This window comes from Pongo pygmaeus, chromosome 2, assembly GCF_028885625.2.
Source record: "Pongo pygmaeus isolate AG05252 chromosome 2, NHGRI_mPonPyg2-v2.0_pri, whole genome shotgun sequence".
Taxonomy (NCBI): Eukaryota; Metazoa; Chordata; class Mammalia; order Primates; family Hominidae; genus Pongo; species Pongo pygmaeus.
In genome coordinates, this window is record NC_085930.1 from 33829725 (window position 1) to 33854808 (window position 25084).

The 25084-nt window shown below is 38.8% G+C and overlaps 1 protein-coding gene across 1 annotated transcript in view; it reads right to left on the reverse strand.

The window, feature by feature from the left end:
- Positions 1-25084, reverse strand: part of IMPG2 (interphotoreceptor matrix proteoglycan 2) — a 98632-nt gene that overhangs the window by 14384 nt on the left and 59164 nt on the right. Inside the window, exons 10-14 of the mRNA XM_054481508.2 lie at positions 20522-20766; positions 16761-16846; positions 8851-9154; positions 6577-7841; positions 5737-5956 (exon numbers count right to left, since the gene is read on the reverse strand). Of these exons, the coding sequence (XP_054337483.1) occupies positions 5737-5956; positions 6577-7841; positions 8851-9154; positions 16761-16846; positions 20522-20766 (2120 nt within the window). The remainder of the gene's footprint in view (positions 1-5736; positions 5957-6576; positions 7842-8850; positions 9155-16760; positions 16847-20521; positions 20767-25084) is intronic.

The window sequence follows — 25084 nt, forward strand, 5'->3', positions numbered from 1 at the left end:
CAGACTGAAGTCAACTTGGGGCACTCGAGTTTGGTGCAGAGAGGGCCATCCACCATTACTGAGGCTTGAGTAGGTGGTTTTCCCCTCACAGTGTAAATAAAGCAGCCTGGAAGTTCAAACTGGGCAGAGCCCACCACAGCTCAGCAAAGCCTCTGTACCCAGCTTGCCTCTATAGATTCCTCCTCTATGGGCAGGGCATCTCTGAAAGAATGGCAGCAGCCCCAGTCAGGGGCTTAGAGATAAAACTCCCCTCTCCCTGGGACAGAGTACCTGGGGGAAGGGGCGGGTGTAGGTGCAGTTTCAGCAGACTTAAACATTCCTGCCTGCTGGCTCTGAAGAGAGCAGCGGATCTCCCAGCACAGCACTCGAGCTCTGCTAAGGGACGACTGCCTCCCAAGTGGGTCCCTGACCCCCATGTCTCCTGACTGGGAGACACCTCCCAGCAGGAATTGACAGACACCTCATACAGGAGAGCTCTGGCTGGCATCTGGTGGGTGCCCCTCTGGGACAAAGCTTCCAGAGGAAGGAACAGGCAGCAATCTTTGCTGTTCTGCAGCCTCCGTTGGTGATACCCAGGCAAACAGAGTCTGGAGTGGACCTCCAGCAAGCTCCAGCAGACCTGCAGCAGAGGAGCCTGACTGTTAGAAGGAAAACTAACAAACAGAAAGGAATAGCATCAACATCAACAAAAAGGACGTCCAGACACAGAAACTCCATGCAAAGGTCACCAACATCAAAGACCAAAGGTAAATAAATCCACGAAGATGAGGAAAAACCAGCACAAAAAGGCTGAAAATTCCAAAAATGAGAATGCCTCTTCTCCCACAAAGGATCACAACTCCTTGCCAGCAAGGGAACAAAACTGGATGGAGAATGAGTTTGATGAAATGACAGAAGTAGGCTTCAGAAGGTGGGTAATAACAAACTCCTGCGAGCTAAAGAAGCACGTTCTAACCCAATGCAAGGAAGCTAAGAACCTTGAAAAAAGGTTAGACGAATTGCTAACTAGAATAACCAGTGTAGAGAAGAATATAAATGACCTGATGGAGCTGAAAAACACAGCATGAGAATTTTGTGAAGCATACACAAGTATCAATAGCTGAATCAATCAAGCAGAAGAAAGGATATGAGATTGAAGATCAACTTAATGAAATAAAGCATGAACACAAGGTTAGAGAAAAAAACAATGAAAAGGAACAAACAAAGCCTCTGAGAAATATGGGACTATGTGAAAAGACCAAACCTACATTTGATTGGTGTACCTGAAAGTGATGGGGAGAATGGAACCAAGTTGGAAAACACTCTGCAGGATATTATCCAGGAGAACTTCCCCAACCTAGCAAGACAGGCCAACATTAAAATCAGGAAATACAGAGAATACCACAAAGATACTCCCCAAGAAGAATAATCCCAAGACACATAATTGTCAGATTCACCAAGGTTGAAATGAAGGAAAAAATATCAAGGGCAGCCAGACAGAAAGGTCGGGTTACCCACAAAGGGAAACTCATCAGACTAACAGCGGATCTCTCTGCAGAAACCCTACAAGCCAGAAGAGAGTGGGGACCAATATTCAACATTGTTAAAGAAGAGAATTTTCAACCCAGAATTTCATATCCAGCCAAACTAAGCTTCATATGCAAAGGAGAAATGAAATCCTTTATAGACAAGCAAATGCTGAGAGATTTTATCACCATTAGGCCTGCCTTCCAAGAGCTCCTGAAGGAAGCACTAAATATGGAAAGGAAAAACCAGTACCAGCCACTGCAAAAACATATCAAATTATAAAGAACATTGACACTATAAAGAAACTGCATCTACTAATGGGCAAAATAACCAGCTAGCATCATACTGACAGAATCAAATTCATGCATAACAATATTTACCTTAACTGTAAACAGGCTAAATGCCCCAATTAAAAGACACAGACTGGCAAAATGGATAAAGAGACAAGACCCATCAGTGTGCTGTATTCAGGAGACCCAGCTCATGTGCAAAGACACACATAGGCTCAAAATAAAGGGATGGAGGAAAATTTACCAAGCAAACACCAAACACCAAAAGCAATGGCAACATAAGCCAAAATTGACAAATGGGATATAATTAAACTAAAGAGCTTCTGCACAGCAAAAGAAACTATCATCAGAGTGAACAGGCAACCTACAGAATGAGAAAACATTTTTGCAATCTATCCATCTGACAAAGGGCTAATATCCAGAATCTACAAGGAACTTAAACAAATTTACAAGAAAAACACAAACAACTCAATCAAAAAGTGGGCAAAAGATATGAACAGACACTTATCAAAAGAAAACATTTATGCAGCCAACAAACATATGAAAAAAGCTCATCATCAGTGGTCATTAGAGAAATGCAAATCAAAACCACAATGAGATATCATCTCAAGCCAGTTAGAATGGCGATCATTAAAAAGTCAGGAAACAACAGATGCTGGAGAGGATGTGGAGAAATAGGAACACCTTTACACTGTTGGTGGGAGTGTAAATTAGTTCAACCATTGTGGAAGACAGTGTGGTGATTCCTTAAGGATCTAGAACTAGAAATACCTCCCATTGCTGCCTATATACCCAAAGGATTATAAATCATTCTACTATAAAGACACATGCACATGTATGTTTATTGGGGCACTATTCACAATAGCAAAGACTTGGAACCAACCCAAATGCCCATCAATGTTAGACTGGATAAAGAAAATGTGGCACATATACACCATGGAATACTATGCAGCCATAAAAAAGGATGAGTTCATGTCCTTTGCAGGGACATGGATTAAGCTGGAAACCATCATTCTCAGCAGACTAACACAGTAATAGAAAACCAAACATTGCATGTTCTCACTCATAAGTGGAAGTTGAACAATGAGAACATATGGACACAGGGAGGGGAACATCACACATGGGGGCCTGTCAGGGGTGGAGTGCTAGGGGAGGGATAGCTTTAGGAGATATACCAAATGTAGATGACTGGCTGTTGGGTGCAGCAAACCACCATGGCACATGTATATCTGTGTAACAGATCTGCACGTTCTACACATGTATCCCAGAACTTGAAGTATAATAATAAAAAAAAACTGAAGTAAATGCATTTATTGTAATTCTCTTTGTTTTTATTTTTTATTTTATTTTTTTTTTTTTAGAGACAGTTTCTCACTATGTTGCCCAGGCTAGAGTATAGTTGTGTGATCATAGCTCATTGTAATCTCAACCTCCCAGACTCCAGCAATCTTCCCACCTCAGCCTCCCAAGTAGCTGGAACTACAGGCACATGCCACAGTGCCCAGCTAATTTTTAAGTTTTTTTATAGAGACGGAGACTCACTATGTTGCTTAGGCTGGTCTCAAACTCATGGCCTCAAGCAATCCTTCTGCCTCAGCCTCCTAAAGTATTGGGATTACGAGTGTGAGCCACAGCACCAGGCCTGTAATTCTGTTTAAAAATAAGTAGATTGACTTTTGCAAAAGTTTTATAAATCATAACTGTTTGCATTTGTATAGTTAGTCAAATGTTTTATATATACTACTTGTTTATGCTTAGAATAGTCTCATAAAATACAGAGGCCAGGCAATATTACCCCCATTAATATATGAGGAACTAAGGGTCAGGGATAAAATAGCCCATCTAGGGTCACACAAATAATAAATGGTAAAGCAGAAGAAATCATTCCTTACAAATTATAATTAATTGCCTCTTCCACTATACCACATGACAAAGAATGCGCAAATGGTCTTAGAGAACTCAAGTGGTAAGAGATTTGGATATGAAGGATTAGTGAAACCATTTTCTTCACTTTCAATGAGTAATGATTCTTAAAGATTTCAGAAGAAAGTTCACTTCTTTCCTAAAGAATAGGGCTGACTTTCAAACCAGTTTGAGATTAGAAGGCACTGGAGAAATACAAAGCCAGGCATTCCTTCTCACTCCTCAAAACCTCTGTCTCTGGTATGTAGAAGGGAAGGAAGAACAAAATTTCACACTTCAACAGTGTTCTCTGCATCCAAGGCTTCCAAATAAAAGCAATGATTCATTTCATTCATTCACAGTATTTTTGAGTACTTTCTGTGTTCAAGACACTATGCTAAGTTCTGGCTAAAAAGTATTTAATAAAACAAACACATTCTCAGTCCTCGTAAAAAGCTCATCTGGAAAAAAATAGCCATTAAGCAGCTATGCACATAAATTAACATTATTACAATGATGATAACTCTCTAGGGGAAAAGAACATTGTACTGTTAATATAAAAACTGACAGGAAAGACTCAGTCTAGACTACAGGTGAGTCAATGAAAAGTCCTGAGGAAGTGACATTTGAACTGAGGCACATGGGTGAGCAGGAGTCAGTAAGAAGGCAAAAGTGGACAGTGTGTGCAAAGGCTTTAAGGCAAGAAGAAGGTTTTGTATCTGAGTAACAAAAAACAAGCTGGTTTGACCAGAACATGTTGAGCAGAGGTTAGTTACATTGGATATTGTGGAAGAAGATGGGGACCAGGCCTTGTGGCTACTGAACCAGACAGCCATTCAAGAGTACCATGGGGGCTATATGGAGGATGGATAGGAGGAGGAGCACGAGAGGATGTGGGGAAACTGGTCCAAAGGAGAGATCATGGTGATTTGGATGGAGTCGTAGCAATGGAGATAGAGAAAAGAGCATGGATTTGAGATATACTTAGAATTCAGAATCAAAGTAAGTTTGGTGAGTGACTAAAAGCTCCAGGTGTTAGGAATTGAGGTATCAAGGATGACTTCTCTGGCCAGGTGTGGTGGCTCACACCTGTAATCCCAGCACTTTGGGAGGCCGAGGTAGGTGGATCGCCTGAGGTCAGGAGTTCAAGACCAGCCTAGCCAACATGCAGAAACTCCGTCTCTACGAAAAATACAAAAAATTAGCCAGGTGTGGTGGCAGGTGCCTGTAATCCAAGCTACTCGGGAGGCTGAGGCAGGAGAACTGCTTGAGCCCAGGAGACAGAGGTTGCAGTGAGCCAAGGTCACACCATTACACTCCAGCCTGGGCAAAAAGAGCGAAACGCCATCTCAAAAAAAAAAAAAAAAAAAAAAAAAAAAAAAAAAAAAAAAAAAAAAAATCTCAGGTTTCCAGCTTAAGTAGCTGAGTAGATAAAGCTTACATTTATGGAGAGAGAGAGAGAGAGAAGCTGAGAGAAAGAGTAGATTTAGCTGGAAAGTGGTGAGATATGGAAAAGAAGAGCTCACTCATAGCTATCTTAAATTTGATACACACAGAATACATCCAAGTGGAGACTGTCAAGTAAGTAGATAGATATTGATTCTGGAGGTTATGAGAGATGTTTCATCTGCATATAAAAAATGTGGAGAGTTACTGACATTTATATAAGGCTTAAGACAATGCGCATGGATGCAAAAACTTAAAGGGAAGATGGCCCAAACCTTGCAGGTGACAACATGAAGGCATAGCAAGAATAGATCCAGTAGGTAAATAAAAACAAAAGCCAGATGTAGTGGGTAGAGAAAGGAATGGAGGTGAAATAATAAAGTAACATGTTTGGATGATGTTTTGAAAAGGGAATGATATTGATGTTCTTGGGAGAAATATTTTACTAGTTATCAAGATGTGGAAGATTTGTCTGACATAGTACTCTTTTTTCCTACAAGTATTGGATTCACCTTAATGCAATGAGGAAGAAAACACACAAGAATAATCACTGGATTCTACTAAGAAACCACCATGCTAGGCAATATCATACCTGATTCCACATCAAGAGAGTATTTATCAATAGCCAAGTTCATGGTATTGTAGGCAGTGGTACAAAAGTCTTCCAGAATCATGTACACCGCATTGTTGACATTAGGAGGGACAGAATTGGCAAACTTCATTCGGCTGTTCACCACAATGCTGCCATTTCTGAAGTTGAGGATTTCTAAGTTCTGGAACCCCGTGAGATTTGACTGGAGATAGGGAACCAGCTATAATACACAAAAAGGGGTAAGTTTGTTGACAGCATGTCACATTTTGTTCAATACAAACCCAAACAAAACAAAACAAAAACACAGGTAAGACCCTGCCTCACTTTTCCTAATTGTATTTGATCTACATTTAAACTGTTAATTAACAAAAGTACAAATTAGGAATGATTTGACAGCATAAACTAGAAATGCTATGAGATTTTCATAGTGATATTTAGGAACCCCATGGAATTCATACATAGTTTTAGACACTCAGAGAGTTTATTCTGTTTCACTAAAGGATCACAACAGTGAAGGCAACATAAGTACCCACAAAATATTAGCTTCACAATAAAATGTGAAGAGAAATGTCAAACTTACTGTAGTCCCATAATTCATGGAAAACAATCTTCCTTGTAAATTATCACATAACTCTCATGCCACTTTTGTGTTTTCCATTTCTTGTATGTCTTACTGTTTTCTTACCAACCCTAGGCCATGATACTATTTGTGAATGATAGGAAGTAAATGTTCACAGCAGATCACACTTTCCCTGGCTCAGACCTTATGTGCTAGAGGGGAGGAGGAGTGGGTCATACATGATTATTCACTAGTGCCCATGTTTCACTTTTTATGCTTACCAATTCTAAGAATCTTTGCTCCAGGGCTTTATACTCCAAAGAGTTTTTATTAAACAGATCTTCTGAAAACATCATGTTAGTCACTCGGAGGCTGAAGAAAACCACCAAAGCTCCTGAAGTCTGGGTATAACTCAAGTCATCTCCTCCTTCTGTGGGCCAAGCCACACTAACCATCTCTGTGGAGTGAACACTTGTAGACATTTCCACATAACTACCAACCTTGCCATTTTGCTCTTGGACTTGCTCAGGCTGATAGTAATCTGTGCCTATCCGGTCCAGTTCTAACGAAATATCCTGTACACCCATAATTACTTCATCCTCTAGCAGGGTGGAGATTGTGGTTGGAGGCAATTTGGTAGACTGTGTCACAGAAGCTTTCAACCAGAGTCTGTCAGTACTCTGTGGTGTACTTGCCAATGTGTCTCTGGACAATTTCTCTAGGGAAGAAGTTCTTGTCCAAACTCTCTCTGATTCTGGCAATATAGTCCACAAAGGTTGCATATCTGGCTTTACCATTGAAACCTCACTGTCAAACCATTCATAGTTGGATGACTCGGTAATTTGTTCCATATCCTCCCTTAGGATGGCATCTGCCTGATCTGATTTATCAGTAGAGGCAGAGATTGCTACAGATGTCAGTATAAGAGCTGCTTTGGTAACTGAATAATCATCAACACCAGGTACTTCTGATATGTGCTTGGGGAGGGTTAGAGATGCAGATTCAGTTGCAGTATCTGCGAAGATGGGCACAGCAGGCCCACTAAGAGTCTCTTCCTCTGGAAAGTGTGTGGATCTATCATCATGTTCATATTTTGAGTGCTTACTAATTTGGTCTGTGGAATCCATTTTGTCAACTAAAACTAGTTTCTCGTCTTCAATCTCAGTTGGCAAAAGTGAATCATCATCTTCAAGCCATGGCTTGGACAGTGGTTCAGTGCTCTTCTCTGAAGAAGTCTCACTCCGTGGCCAAGTAATCAGATCTACCTTTTGCCCAGACCCTGAACCTAAACCACTGTCAAATATTAACTCTTTTTCCATGGATGCATCTGGCAGGAAAGGGCTCACTTTTAATTGGTCTTTGACTTTGGAGGTCAAGGAGTCCAAGCCAAAAGGTACAGAAGAGGTCAGGTATGGTGAAGATGTTAAGGACACATCAGAGTCTTCCATGGATGGTATTGTTTCTTTTGGCACAAGTTGAGTGAATGAACTTGAAGGCAATGAATCAATAGAAAGAAAATCTTCTGACTCTTCAACATTGGCTAATCCTAAAAATAAAGTTTTCCATTAATTAATCTACAGAGTTGCCAAAATGTATTCCTAGTTCTCCTAATAAAACTAGTTGCCTGTTTTTTCCCTGTGAAGTTAACAGGGACAATTGTTGACTTTTGCTTTTCTATACCTAGCAAACAAGAAGATCATCTGATAATGTGTTTGTAATATGGGACAGTCACTCATGAATATTATCTCCTTCTCGAGGATAACAAGACCTTGACTATTGAAATAATCTTCAAACACTTGTTTGTTTTTTTAATTCCATGAAAATAAAGAACTGCTGGTAGCAATTTTGACAACAAATACTAAATCCAGCAGTAATTTAGGAGGAAAATTCCCTGAGCATTGTGTTTCTCTTTGAATTCTCATTTTCCCTGTTGTTTACCATCCATCATCCTTCAGATTCATTCAATGTTCACAATCCTGAACTCATTATTTATATATTTGTTCATCTTCCTCATTTCACATGTAAACTCCATTTCTAAGTCACATTTATTTTTCTTTTCTTCCGCAACATCTAGATCATCTATTTCATTTTCACTTCTTTATCTCTGCTGTGGCTCCATGATTTCTCTTCTTCCGTTCACAATACTAACTACAAGCAAACATCTTTAGACTTGGCCCCCACAACTAATTGTATTATAACCTAGTTGAATAATCTTCTTTGATGCTATTTATTACTCCAATATTTAAGTAAAGTGGTTCTTTAATAGTAGTAGCAGTAATTCAACTAAACTGTATACCCTTCAATATGACCTTCAAAATATCTGTTAATTGATCCCCACCCCAGCTCCCCAAGTTTATTTCTTATTATTTACCTATTTGGATTCTCCATTCCAACAAATTAAATTTGATTGTTTCCTCTCGCACGCAATTCTACCAAGACATTTTCCCCCTAATGAATGCTACCATGTTTTTCTCATAGCCATAATCTCTTCCTCTCTTTAAAACCCCTGTCATCAGATACAATAAGATGTATGAAAAGCGATTAAAGTTTCTCACCATCTTCTACCAAGTGAGATCCAGAAGTCCTTTCCTCAGAAGCCACAGGCAAGCCAGTCTGAAGCACTGCCGGGGTGACAGAATGAAGAGTCAAGCTGCTAACCTCTAAAACCTCTGGGGAAGAGCTGAGGCCCATCTTCGAGGGAAAGGCTAATTTGTGTGTAGACACTAAATCACCCAAAGGACTTTCTGACCAGAGTTCCCTGCCAGTGGCTGAGGGAGGACCAGAGCTGAAATCAAGTGGTGGAATACTGCTGGTGATGGATTCATCTGCTGAGGGCCATGCAGCTTGAAAGGTATTATCCTGGGGGGAAAAAAAGGCTAAATCATATCATAGATAAAAGAAACATATAAAAAGTGATTTTAAATACCACCTAACTGTCTATATTCCCAGATTTTCTAGGGACAAGGAGGCGGTGTATTAATAATATTGGGAGTAGGAGGAGACATGGGCTCCAGAATCAAACAGATTTATAGTCAAATTCCAATATCTAGAGAAAAAGTATATCACCACCTCTCACCTGAAAAGCAAGGACAGATGAGGTAACATATTTAAAAGCCCTCAAACAAAGTGAATTTGTGAGAGAAAATTTTTTTTGCTTTAGATGGTTCATTTTCCTCTGTGTTTTCAGCTTAAATGACTTTAAATACATAGAAGTTACTGTTATCTGTAACTTGTTGGCAAAGATCTAAGTACATCGCCCACAGCAGGAAAAGAACAACTGGCAATTTTATTCATCATTCTGAAAAGATAATTAGTTAATGAAAGCCCTCTAGTTTGGTCAGAAATGTCACCACATCAAAATGTAGTCTGGTTACCTCAAATGAATAGCCACTCCTGTGAAATGGTATCACACTTATGAAACATTAACAATTTCCTCTTTCTAGTGATGTTTTACTAATGTACCACTAATCTTATCTTAAAATGTACCTTCAGAAATGGAGAAGAAAACAGAAACACAATCCTTGAACATGTTAATTATTTAATTTTATGAAGAACTGTCTATGTAAATGTACAATGATCAGCCAGGCACAGTGGCTCAGGTCTATAATCCCAGCACTTTGGGAAGCCGAGCCAGGAGGATCACTTGAGGCCAGGAGTCCAGTCTGGGCTATATAGCAAGACCCCATCTCAACATCAACAAAAAATTAGCCAGGCATGGTGGCACACACCTGGAGTTCTAGCTACTTGGGAGACTGAGGGAGGAGGATCACTTGATCCTGGGAGTTCAAGACTACCATGAGTTATGATCAACCCACTGCACTCCAGGCTGGGCTATAGAGCAAGACGTTGTCTCTTCAAAAAAAAAAAAAAAAAAGTTTAATAATAATGCTAAGAGGTAAAATGGCCATGGTATTTGGCAGAAGTTTATATAGTTCAATCTATTCTGGATTCTGAATAACAAAGATAGATAAGTACAATCCACAGGGAAAAAACTCATAAAATATTTCCTGGGTGTATGAAAACTGAAAAAGGAAAAGAGAAAAGAACAATCCTTTTCAGTCCTAAGAAGGTATTTGAGGCCAGGCACAGTGGCTCATGCCTGTAATCTTTGGGAAGCTGAGGCAGGAGGATAACCTGAGGTTGGGAGTTCGAGGCCAGCCTGACCAACATGGAGAAGCCCCGTCTCTGCTAAAAATCCAGAATTAGCTGGGTGTGGTGGCACATGCCTGTAATCCCAGCTACTCAGGAGGCTGAGGCAGGAGAATCACTTGAACCCAGGAGGCGGAGGTTGTGGTGAGCCAAGATTGCACCATTGCACTCCAGCCTGGGCAACAAGAGCAAAACTCTGTCTCAAAAAAAAAACAAAAAAGTAGGTATTTGAATCACATGGAAGCTTTTGAAAAACACAAATTCCCAGGCCTGACACTCAGAAATGTTAACTTAATTGGTCCGGGAGGGGAACCTAGACATGGGTACTTGTAAAAGTTCCCTAGTAGAGGAAATGGCTGGATCGTGTTCTGGGCATAATATTCCAGCCTGTGTTTCTAATATACTTCTTCAATTGCTGAATGATTTTATTTCTTATCAACTGGAACCTTTAAGAAATTTCCCATATTTATAACTCTATCAAAAGACTAGAACTCACGTTATAGCTATGAACAAAATGAAAACTACAAATAAGAAATGCTGAATCTAACCTCCTCCCCCTCCTCCAGGAGACTTCTATCAGCAATATTAAATTTGCACTGACAGTCTCTAGTCTAATATGCTTTTTGAACAAAAGCACACAATTTTAGGGTGGCTAACTAGAGTTTAGTTTATGGCCATGAAATAAAACAGAACATACTGGCCCATGAAGAGAGCTAACCCAAAACAAGGTGATATGGTTTGACTGTGTCCCCACCCAAATCTCATCTTGAATTTCCACGCATTGTGGAAGGGACCTGGTGGGAGGTGATTGAATCATGGGGGCAGGTCTTTCCCATGCTGTTCTCATGATAGTGAATAAGTCTGATGAGATATGATGGTTTTATAAAGGGGAGTTTCCCTGCACAAGTGCTCGTCTCTCACCTAACACCATGTGACACGTGCCTTTCACCTTGTGCCATAATTGTGAGGCCTCCTGAGCCACATGGATCTGTAAGTCCATTAAACCTCTTTCTTTTGTAAATTGCCCAGTCTCAGGTATGTCTTTATCAGCAGCGTGAAAACAGACTAATACACAAGGCCTAATTAGTCTTTTATGCTTTGTCTTCACAGTGCCCCTTGTCTCTCTGTCAAAGATCTGTGTGAGAAGGCTTTGAACTACATACTCTCCCAATCACAGAGGAGGGACCATGAGGCAAGAAACCACCAGGCATGTCCTACTTTGTCCCTTCCCCTAGTGACAAATGCACAGGAAAGATGGTAATAACAGAAAGTCATTGGCTCTATGGAGGGTTACCCACAGTTTCATCTACCATCTTTAAACTAAAAGCACTCTGTCAAACAACCTTATTTTCTTTTGTGGAATTCAGTTACAACATCATTTCCTGCCTTGTCCATGTTGTTTTCATTGGTTCCTATTTTAAGTGGGTCACCATGCTGATTATTCTGTATTTGTCACCACCACTTCAGATCCTTCTCTTCCTGCCCTCTGCCCTAGGAGGCTGACCCCTGTGATCTGCACCATCCCTGCTCCCTTGCATTTGTTTTCTGTTTGAGTTTGGCCAATGGGAAGCATAAGCAGATCAAACGACAGGAGGAAGGAGAGGTCAGGGTATTTCTTCCCTGCTTCCTCCAAGGCTCAATACTATGTGTCTAGCATAGTTGTGCTTCTCCCTCCACAATTACAGCTCCAGCTGTCAGTGGGTTCTGGTAACAGCATTTCCTCCCCTTCCTCTGTAATCCAATGGATGGTAGTGGCAATTGCTTCCCACTGTTGTTAGTCTCTGCATACCTCAACATTCTTTTTTTGCTCCCTTAACCCTATCCACATCTCCACTGGTAGATTCTTCTAGATGATTCTGTTACTGTTGAGACCGTGGATGAGTGATATTAGGCAAATGTGCCATCATTTTATAATACAGTGCATTTAAAAATCCATTAAAGTTTAAGTCATTTCTGTCAAAAAGTGATTAAGACAATCCAAAATGAAATATAAATGCCCAGCAAATAAGGAATGAGAATCACTTAAAACAACAACATGAACCAAAAATGATATCATTCTGGCTAAATGCAAATTTAGCCAGAAAATAAAAATCTGGAAAGGAAAAAGAAGAGTGATAAAAAGTATATGATGCAATGTTAGCAAACATTTTTGGCAATGTAGCTTTGGTTAAAAAAAAAGAAATAGAAGCAAGATATATCTAGGAATTAGACTGGAGTCTAATAACCAAATCTTCTGAATCTGTTGACATGAAATGTATGAGAGAAAAAGAAAGACGTCTGTAAAGAAAGAGGAAGTCAGAGGCCATCATCAAATGATCTGAGGACACAAAATTTCCTCCTGGGGAATCCCCTAACAGAAGTGAACCTGAGGATAATAAGACATGTTTCATGATTCGTGTCAAAAAAAAAAAAAAAAAAAAAAAAAAAGATCTAATTGGAGAGATGACTTCTGGCATTTTTCTAGTAAACTTTAGGAGCATGCAAGTCTGGGAAACAGAGTAAGACTCTGTCTTTACAAAAAACATTTAAAAAAATAGCTTGGTGCCTTGGTGCACTCCTATAGTGCATTCCTATAGTACTCTGGAGGCTGAGGCAGGAGGATCACTTGAACCTAAGGAGTTTGAGGCTTCAGTGAGCTATGATCACACCACTGCACTCCTGTCCAGGTGACAGAGCAAGACATGTCTCAAAAAAACACCATGCAATTACCAGGAGTAGAGTTAACCTTACATAACTCTATTCAGTAGAGGTGGCTTGCAATTGCTGACCTGTGTGCAGAGTGCTCCTACCTAACTTAGCACCAAATAGACATAAAGCTGGTTCATATTTCTGCCTAGAGGGTCTAAGTTATTCTTAGTCCTCAAGAACAGAGGAGATAGAGCAAGAGTTCATTTCCAGAGAAATGGAAGACAACAAATTAAAGTCCAGAAAGTGAAAGTAAAAAGTTAAGTAAAAACATCAGCTCTTGTCTTGCTCATGTGCTTTATGAGGCCATCCTTTGGCTTGTAAAAATCTTATGTTGGGAAGAGGGGCTGAGCATGCACATGTATGTGAACATAACAAAATTATCACATTTTATACTTAGAAGGACTCAAGAACACATGTAGTATAACCATGCCTGTTAAAGATAGAGAACTGAGGATCATAGAAGTGAAATGCTCAAGGACACACAAAAAAGAGAAAAAAACAGACTGGAAGCAGCCAAGTCTCTAGATTTCTCAGTGCCAGTGCTTTTCCCACTAACAGCTATTCATCCAGAGGTCTCTACAAGTATATATTCCCAAGTGGTAAAAGGATTTTCAGAGGAGAAACTAGAGCAAACAGACTTGGCAGTCCATGTTCTCATTTGGGTTAGCATATTCCACAGGTTTATAAGACCCAGGTCAACGCAGATGGTGGGAGTGTGGGAGGCCATCTCCTAATATTCATATACCTGCTCTATGGAATATGGAGCCTGTTTACATAGAAAAAAAGTTTCTAGCCTTCCCCTTTATTTTTCTAGGATTGAAAACTACATACGTAGTCAGGGGAAAGAAGGCCATTTGCTCAATACCAAGTTCTGTTCTTCAATAAAGTAGTTACAATGATGATGATCATACCATAAGAGGGAATTAACTTTTTTCCTTTTAATCATCTAAAACTACTTCCAGAGATGTGTTAAAGCTACTCATATATTCTTGCAAATTCCAAATGTACCTTAAAAAAAAATTCATGTGAGATAGCTTAAGCCCTTCAAGCCATGCTTAAGAAATTGAGTTTTATCAGACAGAGCACATAACCTGGCACACATTAGGAAAGCAGCTGAATCCTCAACGAAAAAGAAATCCTCAAGCAGTAATATACCGTTTCAGTGTATCTGTAAACAAAATGCCTTTTCACTTCATAAAAATTAAAAGTAAAACAATACATAAAATCTTTTAAAAAGTCAAGTCACTAACAGGCAACATAAAATGTGAAAGTAAACAACTTGACTTTTCAAATAAAGAAGAAAGACCATCCCTTCCAAATAAATATTCCCTAAAAAATGGCATGGCAATGAAGCTTTCCTATACATTTTGAAAGGTTAACACATACATGCCAGGAATAGCCCTTCACTAATTTTTCTATCCATAGATGTTCCCATAGTAATAAATTTAACTTGTGTATTCTTTTAGTTCAATGTAGTATATTGACAACTTTATTATATTGGCCAGTTTCATTTCTGCTACCGCCAATTGAAAAGTTTGTTAGTCCTAAAGAAAGCACACTGTACAAGTGATTTTCCAAGTCAGGGTGCCAGAAAAGTGTCAAATTCAATTTCCCAACATTCCTAGCTCTAAAATAACTTTTTTTTTAACTCTTTGAATAAAGCCTTTATTACTAATAATAAAAACAATAAAATGATTAGTAATACAATTATGGCAGCTCTGTATCTAAAATAATTTTTAAAAATAAAATCTGGGGGGAAAAACCCACCTCACTTCTGTGGTAGAGTAAAATCTTGCTAACAATTGGCAAGGGCATGAAGAAAGGAAGGGAAGGAATAAATTTAAAAGAAAGTAATAACTAGACATTTCTAATTAATCATTCCTTGTTTTCATGTCTTATCATCTCCCATTAACATTCTGATGTCTCCTTAAATTGTTAATGAATGCCCTACAGTAATCACTATTCAAAAAAGAAAGGAGTTGGCATCAATGCAAATGAAAGCACTGCAACATAAATGAACAAGTGAGCCCTATTGGTGCTTGCCATCATTAAGAGGCAGCCACAGCCAAGCTCCAGCCACTTTCTGCCACAAGGGAATATGAACTTAAGAGTAGCAGATCTTCCTGGTGTTCAAAAGAAGCCAGAAATCTACATTTTTATGTAAAAATCTCCTGGTTTTAAAATATTGACTTATTTTTTTTAATTTGGTCCCAAGCTGCATGTCTATAGTTGGATCCAGCTAGTCTCCAGTTTGCAGCCTCTGGCTTATACAGAAATTCTCATCTTTACAATATGATTCTAAAATATCATCACAAAGCTCCTCCTGTGGTTAGAGAATGTGATTAAAAGCGGAGAGTAGTGGTGCTGTCATCACTCCCTGCCACTGGACCCCGGATGGACCTCTAGGACAATATCTGCATCACCTTGTTTAGAAATCTGTCTACTACCACCAGACTAGAAATTTGTGTAGGCAGAGCCACACCTTATCTGTCTTAGTTTCACAAGCACTTGGCACATGGAAAGCACAAAACAAACATATTTGAATGAATAAGTGAATGAATAAATACACACCAAATGAATGTACTCTCTGTAAATCTCTTCTAACCTATTTTGTCTAATATGTAACTCAGTGAAAAGATTGTTTTTAGTAATTCTACATTGTAATATTGAGTTGCTCTATAACCTAGTAGAAGAAATGGCTGCAGAGATTAATGGTTACATGAATGAAGGGCAGGCTTTCTGAATTTCCATCACTCCATTAAAGTCGAGAAACAAGTAATTCAAATAGCTGATATGAGACAGAAAATAAATTTTAAGAGGGAAGAAAAGCAAGGAATGTAGATGAGAAGGGAGTCCCCCTACTGTTTGTATGTGATAACAAAAGATTCCTGTATTCATTGTAGACAGGTAATTCTGTAGTGGTTTTTGGTTGTAGATGTTGTCATTGTTGTTTAAACTATGCTGTTTCTTTTCTACTATATAACTCCCTACAAGTGAAGTGGCAAGTGGAGGTTTAGAGGGGGAAGAGGAATTCCTGATGCAGCTGGGTGGTAAGAACAGAAAGGAAAGTTCATCCCATGCTGTTTCTATGCAAGCGGGAATGTTTTCAGTCCAGGTTACAAGGAGGCCTGATTTAGAATCCCTGTCATCTGTCAGCTAGCAGATATTCTTCTTTCTCTCCCTTCTATACACACACTGTTCTATGTGTTTTGGAGTTTAATCATTTTTTCACTATAATCCTTGAAACAAAAAATCTACGCTCTATACCTAGTACATCAATTTATCATCTTGGCTATAAAATCTATTTCTGGGTAACTCTCAGAGAACAACTCAGTGGGCACTTAATAGCTTAATTATCACCGAACAAGTAGGAACCATAAATAAGGTTTCTACCCTGTGTGGAGTTTGGCAATGCAGACTTTATTTAACCACTGCAGAAGGCTTAAATTTTCTGAACCAACACTTGGTACCTATGAGCTGACAGCTATGAGTAATGGTCTAGGGATGATGCAAGAGAATAATTGAAATGAGAACAGCTTGGGAAATTTATAATGCCAAAGTAAGCAGGTGAGGGAAAAAAGAAGAGAAGCTTGAGGGCCTGGTTCTAGCATAAAAAATAAAAACATACCAGAATAGATGATGGCGTTGCCTGAAGACTTGAACTTTGGGTGTTCCAAACTAGATCTTCAGTTTGGTGACGCAAAACTCCTCTCACTGAGGAAAGAACAATATTAAAGAACATTTTTAGATGAGGCCCTATTGTATTTGAGGTGCAGGGACAACTGAAAGCCAAGTTCTTTCTCTTCATAGTTTAGATTTTGGCAGAACATATGGGACACACTTACTTAGCAAATGTTTGTTACTTTATTCATATATTTTATTTATATTAGCACAGTCTGCCAGAATTATAAGAATCTAACATAAAATAAAGATTCTTCCCATTATCACATTTAGGACACTCCTCTATTACGTCCTTTCCTTTCTCAAGTCAGTTTTTATTCTGTTCAAGATTCCTATGAAGTGCTTATTTTTAAATTAATTTTTTAAGTAAAAAAGTTGCACTGAAATTTCAATTCCTTTGGTTTATGCTAAGAATGGTAGAAAAGTAGGCAAAAATAATTGCCTTTTGGGAAGAAAGTACCTTTGAAAACTGAGCTAGGACACCAAAAATCTTTGTCACTGTAATGATATTAAGGAGCAACATAGAGAGTAGATTATATAATTTATTTCAACAAAAATTTAATGAATCTTTGCTAGTTACCACAGGCTTTGCCAAAGTTGAGGCTATAAACATTAATAAAGCCAAGTTTCTCTTCTAGAAGCATTGCATATATCAGAGAAATAAACACAAATTATAAAACAACGTGAGGGGCATGTATACAATGTATGGTAATACAGACAAAGAAGTAGCTGATTTTGCCCACGGGGGAGAGGGAATCAATAAAAGCTAAAAAGAAGGGATTGCCAGGAGAGTGATCTGGTGTATGCAACCAAAAATAGAAGTAGAGTCTCTTTATCCACCTGTTCCCACTGGCCTGACATAGAGGAATCAAGCAAAAGTCAAAACCCCTATTTGGCTTAAGTATTTTCCAAAACTTTTAAAAACTGTACATACAATTATCTTGTCTTCTATGAAAAATAAGCTCCACAAAATCAAGGAGCTTGATATGGTTTGGCTCTATGTCTCCACCCAAATCTCAAGTTGAATTGTGATCCCAAGTGTTGAAAGTGGGGCCTGGTGGGAGGTGATTGTATCATGGGGGCAGATTTCCTCCTTGCTGTTCTCATGATAGTAAGTGAGTCCTCATGAGAACTAGTTGTTTAAAAGTGTGTGGCACTTTCTCTCTCTCTCTCTCTCTCTGTCTGTCCCTCTCTCCCAGTCTCTTCCCCTACCTCCCTCCTGCTCCACCATGGTAAGCCGTGCTTGCTTCCTGTTCACCCCTTCACCTTCTGCCATGATTTTAAGTTTCCTGAGGCCTTCCAGCCATGCTTCCTGTACAGCCTGTGGAACTGTAAGTCAATTAAATCTCTTTTCTTCATAAATTACCCAGCCTCAGGTTATTTATAGCAGTGTGAGAATGGACTAATACAAGGAGGATCGTATCTTTTGAGATAATGATCAAGTTATGTAGAAAGCTGCCGCCATTCAGAACGCTGAAGTTGGCCTGACAATAGAAATAAATTTCAGGGACAAAATTCTGAGTAATTGAAATATACGTCTAATGAAAGCCCAAGGTACTTGAATTAGTTGGTACTAGATATTGTAAAGCTTTTGTTGAACTTGCTTACAAATTCTAAGAAAGTTCTTTACCTTTTTTTAGGACACCTTTATGAAAGTAGCTCCACCAACAGGCTCCACATAAAAGGAAGATCTTGCAATACTGTTTGTGGATGTAGTTTCCTAAGCAACCTCTTTCTTTATTGTAGACCTTAATCTTCATGCCATTCTCCTACCACTCCAGTTACTGACCTTGGTGTTTGCACCTTCTGCTCAATGTAGGTTCTTAACTCCCTTAGGTCATGATCTCCTAACTATATCTTTCCTCTGTCTGACCCCAATATCCTGATTCCTAGAATCTTCTGCCCATATGCCATCTCCATGGTTAGCCCCGGCTAATCTCTATTAGCATTGCCAGAGGGACTTCAGCAGTTTCAGATTATAACAAGCTTCTTATCTGTTCACTATTTTATCTAGCCCTAGTATTCCAACAGAGATTCAACAATGACAAAGTATATGAGGAAGTGAGCCCAGGATACCTGCTCCAAAATATAAAGGCTCCCTAATGTTTAAGAATGAATGGTTCTATAACACTCTCATCCACTGAAGACAGCGTTTCTCCATCTTAAAGTCCTATGTAATTCATATAAAGCCCAGACCATTTTGTGACCCTGTCTCAGCAGAGTGTCACATTAAAAAAAGTTAGAAAAAAAGAAAAAAAGAAAAAAAAAAAAAAAAAAAAACGTTAGTCCAGCAGCCAAAATAGCTGAAAGCAATGTAAAGTTTTAGTCTGGCTTCTCAAAAAAAAAAAAAAAGAAAGAAAGAAAAAACAAAAAACAAAATCTTATTTGGGAAATAAGAGATTAAATCACACACAGTAAAATCTTTTTAAAAGTTTTTTTCTCTCCCTTTCCCTTTCTCACTTTCTCTGTCTCTCTCACACACACACATACACACAAATGCACACACACACACGCACATATTTGCACACACACACATACACACATAACTGCCTGGAAAGACAAGACTTTTCTTTGTCTCTCCCTAAAAATTCTCCTTCCAAGCCCCAACTCAAAAAAATCTTGCTTCCTATGTTCTTCCCTACCTTGCCTTTTAAATCTACTATTCTCTTTCATTATTAATTTTCTGATCTTCCTATGTAAATCCAACAAGCCTCTCTGGCTTCTCTATTTCTGTTTATTTATTTGTTACACACACACACACACACACACACACACACACAGAGCTAGGTAGTAGCTGCCTGAAAGGACAGGACAGAGGCTCTTTTCTCTTTAAGATGTGTGGGAGCTAGAGAGGCTGTAAAAATGCATCATTAGCATTGCCTCACATGTAGATTTTCCTCCTCAGCAGCTGGTGCTTCTCCCATGCTGTCACTTCTGTAATGTATATTCCACTGAACGTTTTAAAAGCTAAGTTACCGACGAGTAAAGAAATCATGGAGAATAGAAGCAAATGCAAAGTAGCAAGTGAGTTAGCAGGATACCGTGGCCCTGATGAGTTAAGATGCTGCATACTAGTAGCCAGAATCTTAGCAAGTTTTAAGTCCCAGGTTGACTGGGCACCCTGTAGCCTCCAAATCCAGGTTAAACACCCTCTTCCTCATGATCTGTCATATCCACCTGTTCATTATGGATCATAACAGGATCTCCACAGCGATCTGAACTTAAAGTCAGTATTGGATTATCTGGGATTCTGCGTGGCAACCATTATCACTTCTTCTTTGACCTAGATCTCCCATTACCTTTCTTGAGCTCTTCCTTTTTCTCTACACTCTGATTTTTAAGCCTTTACTAGCTGACTTACCTCAGAGAGTTCATGTCTCGGTTGTCAGGGAAGCATTATAGCCTGTTTCAATGCACACTTCCAAGTACTACTTTCCTTTTTCTTATACTTTGCTCCTATTTCTCTAAACTACTTCTAACTGCCACTTTCCACACTCTGTGGCCTTTTGTCTACAAATATTCCAGAAAGCCCCTGATTAATCTATCCAAAATAGCTGCATGGCTAAAACTCCATTCATATCAGGTTGGCTCCTGTCTCATAAAGTCTAGAGAATGGTCAGAACCTTATATATTTCAGGAAATTAGTTTACACCAGAGCATACTGGAAAAGAAACTATACAAGGACTTCATGATGGATATCAAACTCACCATTGATAAGCTGCAGGGAATCAGGATCTGGATTCAAGGAAGAGTTCCCCAGCAAAAAATTCTGCTGCAATGTCTCAGCAATATAATCTCTGAAGTTACTGATTGTATAAACAACAGTGGGTTTATCGTCCAGTTCCACAAGGCCATGGTTTTCCACCTTGTTGGAGTGAAGGCTAATGAGGTCCCAGGTGGTATTGCTGATGGCCTCACCATTGAAGGTAACTGCATAGTAAACATCTACGCCACTATGGATGGAAAGAGAGAACAGATTAGGTTCAGCTAAGGAAGCACAAAGAAAGGAGCATTGAACCCATGAAGAACAAACATTGGATCTAGAGGGGGAGTCTCAAAGAGCATGGATTCCATCACTTTTCTCTGAAAACCCTGGACAACCTTTTGCCATCCTCTCCTCCTTCCCAGAGAATGAGGGGTCATAGCTCTAAGAATAGGGAAAAGAATTCTAAGGAGGCCACAGAGGCAACCCTGCAGGATGATCTGAGCATCTTCTTCCCCTATTTCTCACTTCTCCTTTCCTCTTTCAAAGGCAAGTCCTCTCTCTTCACTGTGAGCCTACTTCCTTCTTTTCCTATTAGCATTTTCCCCCTAATTTTTAAAAACAGTCTTTCTAATTCCTCCTCACAATGCAAAATCCTCTCACATCACTTCATTATTGTTATTAGATGAATTATGTACTGAAACATAGTTATTTATTGTGGTAGGAAAATTATGAAAAACTTGGTACTAAAGCAAATTGATGATTATTTTCCTTTAAAATGTTGTGCTGGAGTATTTTCTAATATGACAGTTCTTTCAGGAGACATACTTTTGTTTGATAACCTAGACAAATTACAGTTCTATAAAGTTTAAGACTAAATTGTAAAAAACTATTATGAAGTAATTTTTTTCTTGGCCTGATAGGAAAAATATCTCTAAAGTTATATTTTTACCACCCTCCAGGGCATTAACCAATTTTGTATGTAACTTAGTAATCTGTTCCCAATTAACTATATGAATTTCTCTTTTTCAGATACTCTAGAAACAAGCTCTCTCTCTCTCTCTTTTTAAAGCTAACTCCCTCATTAATGAATTACGTAAAACCTCAACAAGTACTAACAAACAGCACTTGTCTGGGAATTAGGCTTTTTCTCCATCAACCTTTCCACAAGCAAAAAAGAGGAGACTTCTTGGAACACAGGACAGAAAGACAGAAAATAAATAAGTATGAGTTGATGTGTTGACATTTTCTTAACTAGTCTTTTGGAGAAATAACATCAGAATATAAAATTTTAAACCAAATAAAAATACTCTTCCAGACTCCAACTCAGACTTCTCTAACTAAAAGCTAACAGTTTGTAAGTGCTGATAATGTGATAGGTATTTTACATGCTTTATCTCATTTAATTTTCATAATAACCTGATGAAAGATATTTTAGCTTCAGAATATTGTTGAGGAAACAAGCCCTTAGAGCAGTTAAAAGACTTCCTTTAGATTTCTTAAGATGTAATATGTGGCAGAGTCATAATTTCAACACAGATCTGTCCAACTCCAGCCCGTACATTCTGAACTAGTATGCTACCCTCTCAGTAGCTTCAATTAAACTATTACCCAAAAAAGTAATTATGAGGACAGCTCAATACCAGTCATCACTCTGGCTTCCAGCCAGTCTCTGCAGCACATCCATCATAGGCAGTAAGAACCCAGCAAGTCACACCAAGATCCCTCCAGAGGAAAGGAGAATACTACCTTCCAAGAGACAAACCACTCAAGACAGACGTGCAGTAAAAGTAATTCACCACTTTCAGACATTCCACAGCAGCAAACTATTCTCAAAACAAAGCATAAAAATAAATTAATGAAAAATTGAATAAAATTTAAAATAATGTGCTTCTTCCTCTGAACTTATATATTCTCATCTATTTCTTTATTTTAGCCTTGTTGTTTTGTACAAAGATTTTGTTCACAGTGACGGTGTCTCAGTCTCTCCTTGAGTTTCTATCCCCAGTGCTCAGCTTGGTACCTAGCACAGAGAGGTACCCCGTACCTACTAGATGAACAGAAATATATACTTGTCTGAAGGTAGAAAGAAAACCGCAGCACAATCAAGGTATTTACATATCTAAAGGAAAGTATCAACATAATAAGGATGATAGCATAGAGTCTAGGAAAAAAGAAATTAGTCAGCTAATTTATGTTACTAGTTAGTGGAAAGCTTCTGACCAGTATATTGGGAGTTCCTTGTGAAATAGATCCCTAGATTGGAGATGGCTACAATAAGCTATCATGGCTAGATGATACTGGCTGTTGAGATCATCCAACTTCCTCTTTTTGATTTCAAGCTTGTAAAAGAAACTTTTGATTATAACTCCCTACAGATTTTCTTATGAGGAAAGAATGCATGAGCCAGTCAATGCTATAATAATTGATTAGTCTGTTGGCACATATATTTCTCATTTTTAAATAGATCAACGGGCATCCTAGAGAATTCGTTGTCTTTTATGGTTTGGTAAGCATGAATGGTCTCAAGAGACTTCTTCCTGGGAGCACTGGTCTGGACCTGGCCTGGCCTACATGGCACAGATCACACACCCTGGACTGCAGGGAAAGCCATAAACATGACACTCCCACCTGCCATACAAGGAAACAGCCAGGCCTCTTTGATGTTCCTGTCTTACTCTGAGTGACTTCAATACTGTTTTCCTCCCAGATATAATAGGATACCTCTTCTAATGCAGTGGTTCAGGGCTCTTAAAAGTAGTAAGTGAGCACTTTGACACCCTGATGCTCTAAGTAGTAAGAACATCTGCTTGTCTGTAGAACTTTCCTCAATCCTCTAAGCAATTAAAGTATTTCAATTTTGCACATCTGAGTATGTTGATTCATAGGTAATTCCCAATGTTATTTATAAAGAAATCAATTCAGCAAAATATGCTAAAATATCAAATGATGGTTCCAAGATAGAATAAAACAATAAGAGGGTCACCTACTGATCAGAACTCACCACACCATATTCCCCCTTGCTCTTTATGAGCCTTCAGTCATTCTGATAGACTGGCAGACCATAGGCACCTGCTCTGGTTCTGGATCTTTGCACATATATTTCCTTCTCTCTCCAATTCCTGTTATTACCTCCCAGCCATTATATCTTCCACATACACATGTACACACACATACAGATACCTTCTTCACCTGGCTATTTCTATTTTACTTCAGCTTAGCTGTCATCTCCCAGGGAAACTTCTTTTTAACATGAAGACATGGTTGGTGCTCATGTTGTATCTCCTCACCAACTATATAGGCACAATTACTTTTTGGCTCTATGTCCCCAGCATCTAGCACAATGCCTGGCCCATAGCAGTTCAATACATGCTTGTGAAAATAATGAAGAAACAAATGGTCAATTTTGTTCCCTAATGAAGGCAGATAAGACAATTGAATTTATGCCACTTAAACAATAGTACATGATATGCCTGACTTAATCTGAAGCATCTTCAGACTCTAAATATAACAGAGCAATTTTTAACCCTAAATAACATTCATATTAGCTTCATATATTTGTATCTTCTGGTTAATCATTTTAGAGACATTGTTTCCTGGCCACAGCCCAGCTCTGTGAGGATGTGCATGCTCTTCCAAGTCTTAGCGTGATGGACCATATCTACTCTCCATAAAGGTGAGTTTCTTTTTCGGATTTTTGCACAACCTATTAAACTTACTTCTAGTGTAAACATGACTCTAAGATAAAAAACTATAAGAAAAAAAAAGAAGGAGGAGGAAAGGCTATGTCAGTTAGCACTTCAGCTGGTTGTTAGGCTATGCAGAAAATCAGACAAGGAGAGTCAAGCATTTACTGGGAGCCTACCATATGCCTTGCATGACTTTTAAATATAATAGGGAAAAGATCAAGAGAAATGTTCCTGGATCAAGAAAGCTATGCAAATCAGGCAGTCTGGAATAGATTACTGGTGTTACTCTTTATTGGCAAAATATTTGCCTTTCAATGTTTCCACTGGACATCTAAATATAATACTTCTATTATAATCTACCTTGTCTAGTACAGATAAGTTCATTAAAGAAGATAAAATGCCTCAGAGAGATGTTATAATTTGTTACCATGTTTTTGTTCTGGAAAGGGAACTCAAATAAGTGCTTGAGATACCAGAAAACCATCTATTTTGAGGGCCAAGAACATCAGTGACTCAGAACAGACCGAGTTCTGGCATAGTAATGGGGTACAAATATATCTCAGGATGAGGTACAGAATAAAAGAAAACCAAGAGGCCAAGGAAATACATGAGAAGCAGAATACACATTGGTAGATAAAATAGTATGTGACTGAGGAAAGCTGTGCTGACTCTCCATACTCAGCAATTCCAAGTTAACTAACCACCACTGGATCATCATCTTTCATCTTTTGAACTGGACTCATGCAGCTGCTATACAGAGGAGAGTTTCTGTGTCTGACAGCTATTTCCAAAGACATCAATCATGTGGAAGTGAAGTTTACCCTTTCTTATTTTCTCTCCTCAGATGCCTTAATTGACTGTTTGATGCATATATTTTTT